The 14,766-nt window shown below is 39.1% G+C and overlaps 1 protein-coding gene across 1 annotated transcript; it reads right to left on the bottom strand.

Annotated features, from left to right (window-relative positions):
- Positions 1-379: 379 nt before the first annotated feature.
- On the bottom strand, positions 380-12,225 carry LOC149285186 (ly6/PLAUR domain-containing protein 6B-like). Its single transcript, XM_089495729.1, has 7 exons — positions 12,114-12,225; positions 11,694-11,792; positions 11,234-11,364; positions 9,675-9,769; positions 6,025-6,041; positions 1,160-1,237; positions 380-426 (listed from the first exon to the last, which is right to left on the bottom strand). Exons 1-7 carry the CDS (start codon positions 12,223-12,225, stop codon positions 380-382), a joined length of 579 nt encoding a protein of 192 aa, XP_089351855.1.
- Positions 12,226-14,766: the final 2,541 nt, after the last annotated feature.

The following is a 14,766-nucleotide window of genomic DNA, read 5'->3' as shown; positions in this document are numbered from 1 at the left end:
CTGACGACAAGCCTGTTTTGGGGCAGATATGTTACATGTGTTTTAACATCAGGATAAATGGGCATAAGCTTTGAAAGGTGTACTTTTTTGAGGATTACGGCATCCACAGAAATCTGAGAAGGCAGATTCTGGAGCAGCCGGCGATCCTTGAAATTTTCTGCCTTTTCTTAACATACTGTCTGAAGTCTACAATTCCAAGAGAAGCAGCGCTGTTCTGTACCGGTGTATGAAACAGAAATGATTGTTACTCGAGAAAACTACCAGAATCGTCTTCCCTGCACAAGATATAGAAGAATTACTTTGCAAATCTGGAATGTTTGAAACAGTAACCCCCCTTAATGAACAATATTGTATTTCTTAAACCATGATTTGTATCTCTCTAATTTACTGTAGCCATACATCTACATCGTTTAACCTGAATCAAATCTGAAAAAAAAAAAAAGAATAAAAACATTTTGGGGAAATAAACACATGTATAGGGGGTTTGTTGAGTTTGAATGTGAACTACAAAACTTAAATTTTCAGAGACTGCTTTACAGGGGTTCATGTCTCATTTGGGGCACTTTAGAAGATAAAAATTTTAATTACTTGCATAAGCGAAACTATATATATATATATATATATATATATATATATATATATATATATATATACATACACATACATTGTAAATACTTTGGGGAATTTCATTACGGTCATTTAGTCCCCTTTTGAATATCCATTTCCGTTTTGTTTGTTTCTTTTGCAGGATACATGTACTTGCTGAAAAAAACATTTTATCTGGGTTGGTCAGCAGTTAGTAAAAAGTATGTTTTGTCCTGGAAAACATGGCCGATGTGGTAATCCACTAACACAAAATACCTGATGCAAGGAGTTTACTGCATAGGAATAACCACAGAGAAATTACAAACCGATCTGCTCCACCACATGTGAATGTAAAGCGTTTCTGCTAGGTTTCCAAGCCAAGTATCCAGGCTGGTATAACCGATACCCAATATACCAACAACTTATGCTTAATGGATATACAGGAATCTTAAATGCACCTACCAGGTATCCTAATGTTCCCATATTTAGCCTTAAAATTGTCAATACAAGTCGGTCCCTTTAAAAAAGAACAATCATTCTTAACACCTGTGCAGACGGCAGACTTAACTCTTACCTTGGGGGTTTGTTTCCTTGTGTTCAGCTTCACGCTGCTGCTTGTTATCTTTTGCATTCACGGAATCTTCTGAGTTTCCTGCAGAAGAAAGTAAAAACATTTTTAATTTTCAGGCTTACACCACAATCTGCATGTACATCACCAGGTAGTAAGTCTGTTCTCTATAAGTTACAGCTTAAAATAAAAAGGGGGGGGGGGGTAGTTTTTATTTCCATGTCCCAACAGCCTTACCACTCAGCAGCTTCCTAATGCCTCACAGGAAGTTAAACCCCCAGCTTCCTCCTTGGCAGGAAGTACTTAACAGCTTCTGTAATTAATTCTCTTTACAGGTGAGGAGCCTGGAACAGGACTCCTCACCTGCAGTCTTACAGCAACATCCAAAATGTGGAGTGGAGCAGTGGGCCAGCCTACTCTCCAAGTGCTCCACCGGAGAGCCCAAACCCATCTAAAGTGCAATATCAGCTTTACACCGAAACGTTCCCCGGGGGTTAATATTCTGCATTACATTAAGTGGGAACCTGGCAGAATATAGGGAGACACACAGATCCCATCCATATATATTATACAGAATATATGGCCTGGGAGACATGAAGAGTTTAATGAAGCGTTAAAGTGGCGATGCAACGCAACATTCTAAGGTGCAATTGCTTATATTGGTGAGTCCCGCGAATGCGACTAAAAACAAAAAGTGTTCCTCTTTAACATTTTGAATTGCTGGGAGGTGTGATGTTACTGTGTGCTATTACCTGGCTGGGGCTCTCACATATGACAATGCATGTTACAGGTGTGCTATTACCTGGCAGGGGCTTTGATATTGAAAATGCATGTTACAGATCTGCTATTACCTGGCGGGGGCTCTGATGTACATGATAATGCATGTTACAGGTGTGCAATTACCTGGCTGGGGCTCTGATATGATAATGCATGTTACTGTGTGCTATTATTTGGCTGGGACTCTGATATATGATAATGCATGTTACAGGTGTGCTATTACCTGGCGAGGGCTCTGATATATGATAATGCATGTTACAGGTGTGCTATTACCTGGCTGGGGCTCTGATATATGATAATGCATGTTACAGGTGTGCTATTACCTGGCTGGGGCTCTGATATATATGATAATGCATGTTACAGGTGTGCTATTACCTGGCTGGGGCTCTGATATATGACAATGCATGTTACAGGTGTGCTATTACCTGGCTGGGGCTCTGATATATGATAATGCATGTTACAAATGAAATGCCAGGTAATATACAGCAGGATGAGATAACTGCCCCAGTACATGTCGCCTGTCTAACCCAGGAAGAAGTGCAGTGCCGCCTAAAAAAAATCAAAATAGACAAATCACCAGGTCCAGATGGCATTCACCCCCGCGTTCTAAGGGAGTTAAGTAATGTAATAGACAGACCCCTATTTCTAATATTCAAGGACTCTATAGTGACAGGGTCTGTTCCCCAGGACTGGCGCATAGCAAATGTTGTGCCAATATTCAAAAAGGGGACAAAAAGTGACCCGGAGAATTATAGGCCTGTTAGTTTAACTTCTGTTGTGTGTAAACTGTTTGAGGGTTTCCTAAGAGATGCTATTTTGGAGTATCTCAATGAAAATAAGTGTATGACTCCATATCAGCATGGGTTTACAAGGGATCGGTCCTGTCAAACTAACCTGATCAGCTTTTATGAGGAGGTGAGCTCAAGACTGGATCGGGGTGAATCGCTGGATGTCGTATATCTTGATTTTTCCAAAGCATTTGATACGGTGCCACATAAAAGGCTCGTACATAAAATGAGAATGCTTGGGCTGGGGGAGAATGTGTGTATGTGGGTAAGTAACTGGCTCAGTGATAGGAAACAGAGGGTGGTTATTAATGGTACATACTCTGAGTGGGTTACTGTTGCTAGTGGGGTACCACAGGGGTCAGTTTTGGGTCCTATTCTTTTTAATATATTTATTAATGACCTTGTAGAGGGATTGTATAGTAAAGTATCAATCTTTGCAGACGATACTAAGCTCTGTAACGTGGTTAACACAATAGAGGACAGTGCACGATTACAAATGGATCTGCATAGGTTGGAGGCTTGGGCTGGGATGTGGCAGATGAGGTTCAACACAGATAAATGTAAGGTTATGCACATGGGGAAGAAAAATCCAGGCTGGGAATATGTATTAAATGGGAAAACACTGGGGACGACTGACATGGAAAAGGACTTAGGAGTTTTAGTTAACAGTAAATTTACCTGTAGCGACCAGTGTCAGGCAGCTGCTGCTAAGGCAAATAAAATCATGGGGTGCATCAAAAGGGGCATAGATGCCCACGACAAGGAAATAATTCTACCACTGTACAAGTCACTAGTCAGACCACACATGGAGTACTGTGTACAGTACTGGGCACCAGTGTACAAGAAAGATATAGTGGAGCTGGAGAGGGTTCAAAGACGGGCAACCAGAGTAATAAGGGGAATGGGAGGACTACAGTACCCAGAAAGATTATCAGAATTGGGGTTATTTAGTTTGGAAAAAAGACGGCTTAGGGGGGACTTAATAACTATGTATAAATATATAAGGGGACAGTACAGAGATCACTCCCAGGACCTATTTATACCCAGGACTGTATCTATAACAAGGGGACATCCTCTACGGTTGGAGGAAAGAAGGTTTCTACACCAGCACAGACGGGGGTTCTTTACAGTAAGAGCGGTGAGATTATGGAACTCTCTGCCAGAGGAAGTGGTTATGGCAAACTCAATAAAAGAGTTCAAAAGGAGCCTGGACGTGTTTCTTGAAAGCAATAATATTACAAGTTATGGATATTAGATTAATAGGGACAGAACGTTGATCCAGGGATTTATTCTGATTGCCATATTTGGAGTCGGGAAGAAATTTTCCCCCTGGTATGGGGCAATTGGCATCTGCTTCATAAGGGTTTTTTTGCCTTCCTCTGGATCAACACAGTAGGGACACAATATGTATATAGGTTGAACTTGATGGACTTTGGTCTTTTTTCAACCTTATGAACTATGTTACTATGTTACAGGTGTGCTATTACCTGGCTGGGGCTCTGATATATGATAATGCATGTTACAGGTTTGCTATTACCTGGCTGGGGCTCTGATATAGAAAATGCATGTTACAGGTGTGCTATTACCTGGCTGGGGCTCTGATATATATGATAATGCATGTTACAGGTGCGCTATTACCTTGCTGGGGCTCTGATATATGATAATGCATGTTACAGGTGTGCTATTACCTGGCTGGGGCTCTGATATATGATAATGCATGTTACAGGTGTGCTATTACCTGGATGGGGCTCTGATATATAATAATGCATGTTACAGGTGTGCTATTACCTGGCTGGGGCTCTGATATAGATAATGCAGGTTTCCTTGTGCTATTACCTGGCTGGGGCTCTGATATATGATGATGCATGTTACAGGTGTGCTATTACCTGGCTGGGGCTCTGATATATGATAATGCATGTTACAGGTGTGCTATTACCTGGCTAGGGCTCTGATATATGATAATGCATGTTACAGGTGTGCTATTACCTGGCTGGGGCTCTGATATATGATAATGCATGTTACAGGTGTGCTATTACCTGGCTGGGGCTCTGATATATATGATAATGCATGTTACAGGTGTGCTATTACCTGGCTGGGGCTCTGATATATGACAATGCATGTTACAGGTGTCCTATTACCTGGCTGGGGCTCTGATATATGATAATGCATGTTACAGGTGTGCTATTACCTGGCTGGGGCTCTGATATATGATAATGCATGTTACAGGTTTGCTATTACCTGGCTGGGGCTCTGATATAGAAAATGCATGTTACAGGTGTGCTATTACCTGGCTGGGGCTCTGATATATATGATAATGCATGTTACAGGTGCGCTATTACCTTGCTGGGGCTCTGATATATGATAATGCATGTTACAGGTGTGCTATTACCTGGCTGGGGCTCTAATATATGATAATGCATGTTACAGGTGTGCTATTACCTGGATGGGGCTCTGATATATAATAATGCATGTTACAGGTGTGCTATTACCTGGCTGGGGCTCTGATATATGATGATGCATGTTACAGGTGTGCTATTACCTGGCTGGGGCTCTGATATATGATAATGCATGTTACAGGTGTGCTATTACCTGGCTAGGGCTCTGATATAGATAATACATGTTACAGGTGTGCTATTACCTGGCTGGGGAGGTGTGATGTTACTGTGTGCTATTACCTGGCTGGGGTTCTGATATATGACAATGCATGCTACAGGTGTGCTATTACCTGGCTGGGGTTCTGATATATGACAATGCATGTTACAGGTGTGCTATTACCTGGCTGGGGCTCTGATATATGATAATGCATGTTACAAGTGTGCTATTACCTGGCTGGGGCTTTAATATATATAATGCATGTTACTGTGTGCTATTACCTGGCTTGGGCTTTGATATTAAAAATGCATGTTACAGGTGTGCTATTACCTGGCTGGGGAGGTGTGATGTTACTGTGTGCTATTACCTGGCTGGGGTTCTGATATATGACAATGCATGCTACAGGTGTGCTATTACCTGGCTGGGGTTCTGATATATGACAATGCATGTTACAGGTGTGCTATTACCTGGCTGGGGCTCTGATATATGATAATGCATGTTACAAGTGTGCTATTACCTGGCTGGGGCTTTAATATATATAATGCATGTTACTGTGTGCTATTACCTGGCTTGGGCTTTGATATTAAAAATGCATGTTACAGGTCTGCTGTTATCTGGTGGGGGCTCTGATATTTATGATAATGCATGTTACTGTGTGCTATTACCTGGCTGGTGCTCGGATATAGAAAATGCATGTTACATGTGTGCTATTACCTGGCTGGGGCTCTGATCTATATATAAGATAATGCATGTTACAGGTGTGCTATTACCTGTAATATGCGTGCCTGTGCTGACAAAAATAAGGCGTGTTTTAAGTGGCGATGCAACATCGTTAAGTGCAATTGCTTGTATCGGCGACTTGCGCAAGAGCGATTTTAAAATAAATAAATATATATAGACGTGTCCCTCTTTCCCATTTTGAAATGTTAGAAGGTATGGATAAATGTGTGTGCACGCACGGGGTGCTGCGATCATATATCTTCAAAACAGCCAGAGTTATTTATTACTGAGAGTGATAGGAGTTGGCTGTTCACAGTCACCCAGTGGGTAGCTCACTTATACCAAAGCTTGTAATCAAAATATCTTTAGGGCAAGGTTGGAAATGTCTGCGTTTTATTTAGAAGATCGGGCCCTTCATCTCCATAGTGTTGGCGGCCCAATGGATTTCAACCCCTCATAACCTTCAGTTATTTATTCACACCTTTTTTTATTTTTACATGCCAGTGATTTTAGACAGGTTTGTTATCTGTTTTGTACAAAAATGTTTTTGTGGTATTTATTTATCATACAAAATATTTGCTCTTTCGAATGAAAAGCCAACTTCCGCATCGTACAGTGTGTTCACAAAGTAAATGGGAGAGGGAATTTTCACACACATGTCCGAGCAGTTACAGCCTTCTGTAAACACACACGATGCCAGAAGACGGTTTTTTATTCCCTGTGGGACACAAAAGGTGAAATTTCACGTGATTCATCGGGCCTGTGCAAGGACCCATGACGCAAAATCCCTGAATTCTTTACACAAATTGGAAAAAAAAAATAGATTCAGAAACCAGGTATATCCTAGTGTCCCGATGCCCCCATTTTCACGGGACATCCTCCTGACTAAGGACTATGTCTATGCCTGGGAACTCCCAGAACCCCCCCCGAGCGAGATGTGGCATAGGAGGTCCCGCTGATGTGACCCAGAAACAACATGTCTTCCATGGTGCTCAGCTTAACAATGAGTTAAAACTGCTATCTAAATGTAATTATTACTACACTTAATTTATTAAATCATTTTTGAAACGATAGCTTTGATATATTACTGGAGGCTATGCCATTTGCCATTCATTTTACACAAAACAAAGAGCACCCCCTACTGGCAAAGATAGAAAATGTACATTTTAGTTATATATGACATTAAGATAGTGCACTTTGCTAATAAAAGTAATGAATTATCACGTATTAAAGCAGAAAACCGTACATTGCTACGATTATTATAGTTTTAGGAAAGTTTAAGCCGCGTACTATGGGGCAAAGGGGGGCAGCAGCGTTAGGGACGGGCTTGAGCCAGCCGGTGCCATCGGCCCTGTTCCTCATTCTGCTTCCTGAAGCCGATGTGACATCAGCAAGGGGCAAGCGCCCTCTCCGACCCTGGCCCAGGCACCAGAGCCCCCGTTATGTCTGATTTAAGCCGTTTCAATAACGTTACACATACATTTCGCATGTTTTAGAACCGGTGTGGGGCCGTGCTTTACGCTGAGCTCAGGGTACCGGAGATAACGTTTAAATTCTCAGGTACACACAATACGGAGCCCACACCTTCATAATCTGATTCGAATAATATCTGAGTATCCCGATAGATACCCTTCTCACCGGTATATCACAGCTACCTGAATACAGGTGGGTTCGTTCAGAATATCTTTACCTGCTGGCACATTTGTGACGGACTGTTAAAAGACATTCAAAAGTCTTAAGTCAGCAGATTTAAAAACGACCCAGGTATGGTCGGGATATGGAAAGGGTAATGAGATTCAGCCCATAAAAATAAACATCATTAAATGGCCGGGCCGTTAAAGGATTAAGTCTGCGTACCGCCGGTTTTATGCTCCGTTGGTTAATGGTTGGCGTTAACCGATGCGACTTTGAGGACATTAAAGGACATCATTTGTGATTTTGCAAGTTAATTATCGATTGATTTATTCATTCTTGTCTATTTATTTGCTCTTGCACTTTATGGAAGTATCCTTCACTTTATTAAAGACCTTCTTAGTGGATGGTTTAATTGTTATAGGCATTTTGTAAGTGCTCTGGATATATATTTTTATTTTATGAAGATGCTGAGCCATTGGTGTTCTCCTGTCCTGTTTTTAGAAATGATGGAATTAAGGCTTTGTACAGATGAAGTCCATTTGTGTGTGCATTAACCCTGATACCATATATCTTTCACGCTGCTTGACATTCTACACTCTTGTTTTTTCTTTTTTTCGCTTTTGCTTAAGCTTCCCAATTTTCTTTTGTTGAAGTTTACATACAGATAGTTCCATCTTTTGGTCTTTTATGCAAAAACTACAAGAACAGAATGCACAACTATTGCTGATTTACTACCGTGAAATGCCATATGTGTGCATGAAATTCTCATTAAACTATATATATATATATATATATATATATATATATATATATATGTGTGTATATATATATATATATCATCAATGGTAGTAATACCAACCGCACCAGAACTTGCAGGTGGTCATCCTGATTTATACCTTTGTGCAAGCGAGAGGTTTAAAAAAAATGATCACGGGACATCTTAGAAAAAAAATATTTTATATACAAATAATACATCTTAAAAATGTAATAAACCATAAATCAAACAAATGACAGATAAAGGAGATGCACAAACGTTATAAAACAGCACAGGCTTTTTTGGACCATTTTAAATGCAGTTTAAACCATGGATGACAAAAATGTATCGTGTTTCAATGAAAAAGTGCTGAGGGGCTTTATTAATTCCAGATATGGTTATAAAGAGACAAACGCCATTGAGCTTTTCCTCCTCGGGGAGCCTGTGCTCGCAACACGTAGACACTCGATCAGCCCCAGAAGAACTGAAAATACACTATTTTTATAATGCACAAAAAAATTAATTCTGTTAAAAGGATTTTACATTAAAAATTGTCTTGTAACACAACGAATCGAGATGTTTCATCACATCACATTTTATTGAATACACCATAGACAGCTTTCCTTTCTCAATTGATTAATGTAAAGTTTGTTTAGGTGACGATGCCCTAATAATAATTAACTTCTGGAATATGGTGCAAACAACATGAATCACAGCTTTAAATACAGAGGAGGAGGATGGCAAGTAGTCGTCGTCTTTTTCACGTAGGTCCCATGCTTGAATCTCCAGTTACTGATTTTTGTTAATATCATCAATCCGTGAACGTTTCTTGAAAACTCAATCTATCTAATCCACCCACTGAGAAAAAGGAAGCATAATTTAGCGATCCATCATGAATATATTATCGTGCCCCTTTTTTTTTTATGTATATGAAGTGTTTGCAATATCGTGTCCTATAAATAAATATAAAAAAAATAAAAAATATTAACGTCACTTTCACAGTTCCGGCTTCTGGATTGCCGTCCGTTGCATAATTCCGTCTCCTTAAACCGATACAGTAAAACACTTTGTCTTTCACAGCCATGTATCACTTTAAAGTATGTGATTTCATAGAAGAGGTTACATCAACATGTACCATTCATCAAAAGAAGTCAGAATCCGAGAAATAAGCTTTCAGTTGGGTTAGAATAAGACGAGAAGTAATAAAAGTGATAGAACTCCACAAAAGTGAGCGCTGGGTCTTGATGCGTCTGACGCTCGATGAGATCTCATTGCGTAGAATAAGGCGTTCGTATGATTTGTTGGAACGTCCACGTTGCAGATCATTCCGTCGCAACAGGATATGCACTCCTAGCGATAAAAAGTTGGAGAGAAAATGTTAATTCTTATCCAGAAACAAAAAGTTCCGCTTTATCAAGGTTATCTGTGCTATCCATTGAATGTGTGATGGTTAAAACAAAAGACAATCGACTTGATTCCATGGCCCATCTAAGCCTCCGTTTTTACTAACAGTCATTGAAATACGTGGTTTGTGAATAAACTCCCCGAATGTATTCTGGATTCTGAAAGGTGACGGCTAAAGAGAAAAAAAGCTTTTTTGCAATGTTTACACGTCTAATTTCTAGGCTCATTGAATTAAGCCCGGTATTACTGAACGGACATCTAAACTTAAAAAACATATTTTTTTTTTCTATTATAGAAAAAAAAAAACATTATTCCTGAACATGTAGTGATACTGGGACGTGTGTCCCTGGAATAGTGTTCTGCAGATCATTCATGCATTTGTACACCATCTCTGTGGCCCCTTGAAAAACCAAGTCAATGAGAATGTATATATTTATGTGTTTCTTTGATATGGTGCCACCAGATGTACGTCAAGCTTTACCGATTCCAATACAATATAGAGAAGGTGTAATAATCCCAGCGGTTTATATAAGTGGTAGTAAGAGATGATATGATATGGTGTTTATATAAGTACCTAGAAACTAAACTTTGAAAAATGTTAAAGGAGCTCATTTTTTTGGATCTATTGATGGTGGCACCAGAGTCATGTCTGTGACAACGAGGAACCCGACGGCCTCAAGGGAGTATGACTGTTTATTTTTCTGGGGGGAAAAATGAATGTTCCTTTAATGGATGTTTACATTTCATTGACACCTGCTTATCTTTGGTCTGTTGACAATGTTTACAGCAAGTTACAGCCTCGTGACCAAAGTTGAGAAGCTGATACACCAAGCCAACACCACTTTGTTTTGACTACGAAAAGGTGTATATAATGTGGTGGGATTTCTATTGGATTGCTTTCCATTCAGACCGTTTACCCCTTCATTCCACGCCAAGAGGATCGTTTGGCATTCGCGTCCGAATACATCATCCATCAAAGTTAAAATATGCGGATCCCAAAACGTCACCCGTCGGCTCATGTTTTGTTTTGGGTGGGTTGTTTTTTTTTGTCCTTTTTTTCTGCCACTAAATAAAGCACTAAAGCAATTTGAAAACAAGGAAAGCTGATTATTCTAAGTACATATTTTAGCCTAAGCTCTGATTAGAGCTTCGCAATCACTTTAGTTACAAAAAGCAGCTCAAATGTTGTGTACGGTAACACGGTGCAAATGTGATGTCAGAGATGGCGGGTTTAATGCATGATGTCACACTCCAAAGTTGAGTAATGACATTATTAAAGACGCAGAAGTAGCTACATGCTGTAGCGGGAACATTGAGTGACTATCAGGTTTAAAATTTGGGGTAACTAAGAATAAATAAATCTGACAGACAGATACGTAAATGCACAAACGTAAGGAAGAATACACTTACGGAATGGCCGGAGTCCCGGTGGTGGTGGCACCCCACCGTGCGACATTCCTCTTTAGTGGCACATCTTTTCGTCACTGATTTGCTACGTCCATGGCCCGTGAAATGGTGCACCGTCTTGCAATAATGAGTATCTGTAATATATACGGTTGTAAGTAAAAAGAGAAGGTGTGGAAGGCTTCGCACGCTGGAGTTTACAATCCAAAGGATGGGTGAACATGCTTTATATTAAGTGTGGCATGCTAGTATGTTTAGCCTAGTTCCCCTTTGGAACCCAAATGCCTTCCAACTTTTTTCCTCCCCTGATGTCCATCTTTACTACAGACTCAAAATAGTTGCTGGTTTAAGTGTATCACAGTATTTGGTGTCCCTAATGGTCACAATAATAAATGTATAAATAGGAAATATGATTATTATAAAAGACATCGCCTTAATGTGAGATGTAATAAAAAGTCCTACTTACTCGGGGGGCACCACTTGTCTTCCGCCCATCGGTTGCAGTTGTAGTTATCCGCAGCCCTTTCACATGTAAAACACTTGAAGCTATTAGGGAATGGCGTAGCTGCAATGAAACAAACATCCAGAAATATTAACTCATTGCAGAGCTTCTTAATATATTGCAAATTATGAGTGAATGAAATCTGACTTTAACCAACAGAGCATGCAGTACTCTCGATACATTGTATTAATAACCACAATATAAAAGATACCTACAAAGAAAACACGCTTGTTATGTCCTATTCACCCATTGTACAGCGATTGTGGAATATGATGGCGCCATATATAAAATAATAAATAATAACCCAATAACCCGAGACGGAGATCTTTGGTTTTGAACAAATTGCGAATATACAAATGAATAGGTAAAGAATTCCAAACGTACGATCCAATGGAGGTCTCACGTTATGAAAGTTGATATTTTTGGCAAGCGTTCGGCATCTTGCTAATACGATGAGCTGGAGGGCACACAGAGGGAGCAGGTGGGATATCCGCATTCTGCAGGGCGGGATATTCCCCGATCAGCTGAGCGAAAAGCCGTCACTGCCTGAAATCAAAAGAAAGTCTGTTTGCGAAGATCTTACAGACTGAGAAAGCTTTCTAGATGGAAAGACGCAATGTAAGTCCAAGGGACTGTGATCAAACGCACAGTTACCATGTCCCAGCAACAAGATGTAATTAAATGTGCCGATAATTGCTATCTCTGCTACGTTAAAAAAACAAACCATATTAGATCCATCATTTTATTGTTTTAACTTGAAGTTTGATTGGATAACAAAATGTTTAAGAAATCTTTGCCGTTTCCATGGCAATGACCAATCACTGTCTACTTTTGCGTCACATGACAATTAAATGTTCCTGTCCAAAATTTGTTTCATAGAAGGAATAATGTTTCTAATTTTAGCAGCTAATTAGTCTAGTAATATATTGGCTGTATATAGTAAGGTGCATAGTGATGTAGAGGGCTGGTGGGATAAGGTGTCCATACGGAATCACAAGGATATTTAGAGTTAAAAAATAAAATTTATATAAAAACATACAAAATTGTGTGACATTGGGGTACATACAAAAAAACTGCTTTAATAATGTGTGCACAGAAACATTGACTTTTTTAAACTTTTTTTTTTCTTTCTCATTTGATAATAATCCACTAATTGAAAAAAACAAACCCCAAAAAACGGCATTTTTGCAAATTTAAGTTCTTCCTGATTTTGTTCTTTGCTTGCATTGAGCTGGTTTATTTAAGAGGGGGAAAAAAAATGTTTTTCAGAAAATGTATGTTTCACCAAACTTGACATTCTATACAAAAATAAATTGCTTTGGTGGAAATTAAATCCAATATGAAATTATTTCCCAGTGATATATATATATATATATATATATATATATATATATATATATATATATATATATATATATATATATATAGTTATAACTTTTAAGATTTATCAATATTCTTTCCCCCCCCCATGGTGGTTTAGCACTATGTATGTAAATATATAACTAATACATTTTTGTTGAATGATTATTTTCGGTTGTGTTGAAAACTAAAGCCTGTCTATTGTATCTTGAAGGTTTCCGCATACCGCCTTGACACGTATCATGGCAGGCATTTCCAGCCGGGAGGTTTCACTCATTCCTTGAACACGTTACTTTACTGCGGCAATTTAAGGAGTCAAAGCTCTGCTCTGCGTTTGAACTCTGAATAATCTCAAACAAATATTACGGGTGTTTCTGTTTGGCCAGGGAGTCCATGTCAGGAAGCCCATGATAGCTTGGACCTCAGCCAATTTAATCAACACTCCGTACAGAAGAGCAGGAATTCGATGTCCATATTATTATGGGACAATAGGCACTAAGGCATCAGACTGGAAAGTGGTTCCCAGCTAGGGGTGAGACGCTTATAGTAAAATATATAGGAAAACACTTAATTCCTTCTCTGTGCCGAAGCCTTGCGCAGTAGCCGTTGTGAATGTAGAAGTGTATTGATCAAGAGAAAACAATCAATTTTGGAGCTAAGCACTTACCTCATTGATGCCATAAGAAATATTTTCAGATAAATAAGTTTGGTATTCTTTTTGTTCCATAAACACCCTGTTTCTGCATGAATTACCCCAGATTTATAATGATAAGTCACCCACCCTGTTACATCATCATGACCAAATTGGAGCTGTTCTGATGCGGGATATTCACTTTTACAACAGCATTCAATATTAATTAGCAGAACCTTTAAATGGACAAGGTCATCAAAATGTTTAGTCTTAAAAAAATACTAAAAAAAAAAGCTTTTTTTGTAAATTTTAAGAAGTACCATAAGGCTAGAAGACAAGCTCACGGGATGTATTAATGTATATTTGTTACGTATGTGTTTACTGCCCCAATTAAGTTGTAAAGCGATGTTGGCGCCTAATAAATAAAAGGTAATAATAATATTATTAATAATTATGTTTCCCCTGCTAAAAAAGTATATTTTTGCAATGTTTTTACACAGAAGTCAATAATATCTGACTCATACGCAATAGAGAATTAGACCCAAGTTGAAATATAACACTGATCTTAAACTATGAGTGCTGCAGGCTCTACTTATAGTTAATATATATGTGTGTGTGTGTATATATATATATATATAAATTAGTGTCCCTTTAAGGGAATGAGGACAGCCATTTTCAGCAAAACTACACAAATCGCCGCACCCAGTTCTCCCGTACCTGACTTTCTTATCACAAGCTCAGCTGAATAAATATATTCTAAAACAGGAAACCGATTATCAAACAACAATGAACCCGCGGCCCACATTCTGCTTTTGTTTGACTATTTCATGCGTTGGGCAACACATGCTTTATGGTCTCTTAAAGCGATATTACAGTATTGCGTGAAAAAGCTCTACTTACTGGCCGAAATGAATAGGTTTTGTCTTATATAACAATGCGTTTAGTGTCGGAAAATCTCTGTTCTTTCCTTGAAACAGTTTTACTTTGGTTTGCCTGCCTGCCTGCCTGCCAGGATTATAAGTAATAGCCCACCCCTGCTGATTCTAT

Source organism: Sceloporus occidentalis, unplaced genomic scaffold (genome assembly GCF_023333645.1).
Source record: "Sceloporus occidentalis isolate IW3139 unplaced genomic scaffold, rSceOcc1.0.p SCAF_83, whole genome shotgun sequence".
Lineage (NCBI taxonomy): Eukaryota > Metazoa > Chordata > Lepidosauria > Squamata > Phrynosomatidae > Sceloporus > Sceloporus occidentalis.
This window is presented reverse-complemented; position numbering and strand designations above follow the sequence as displayed.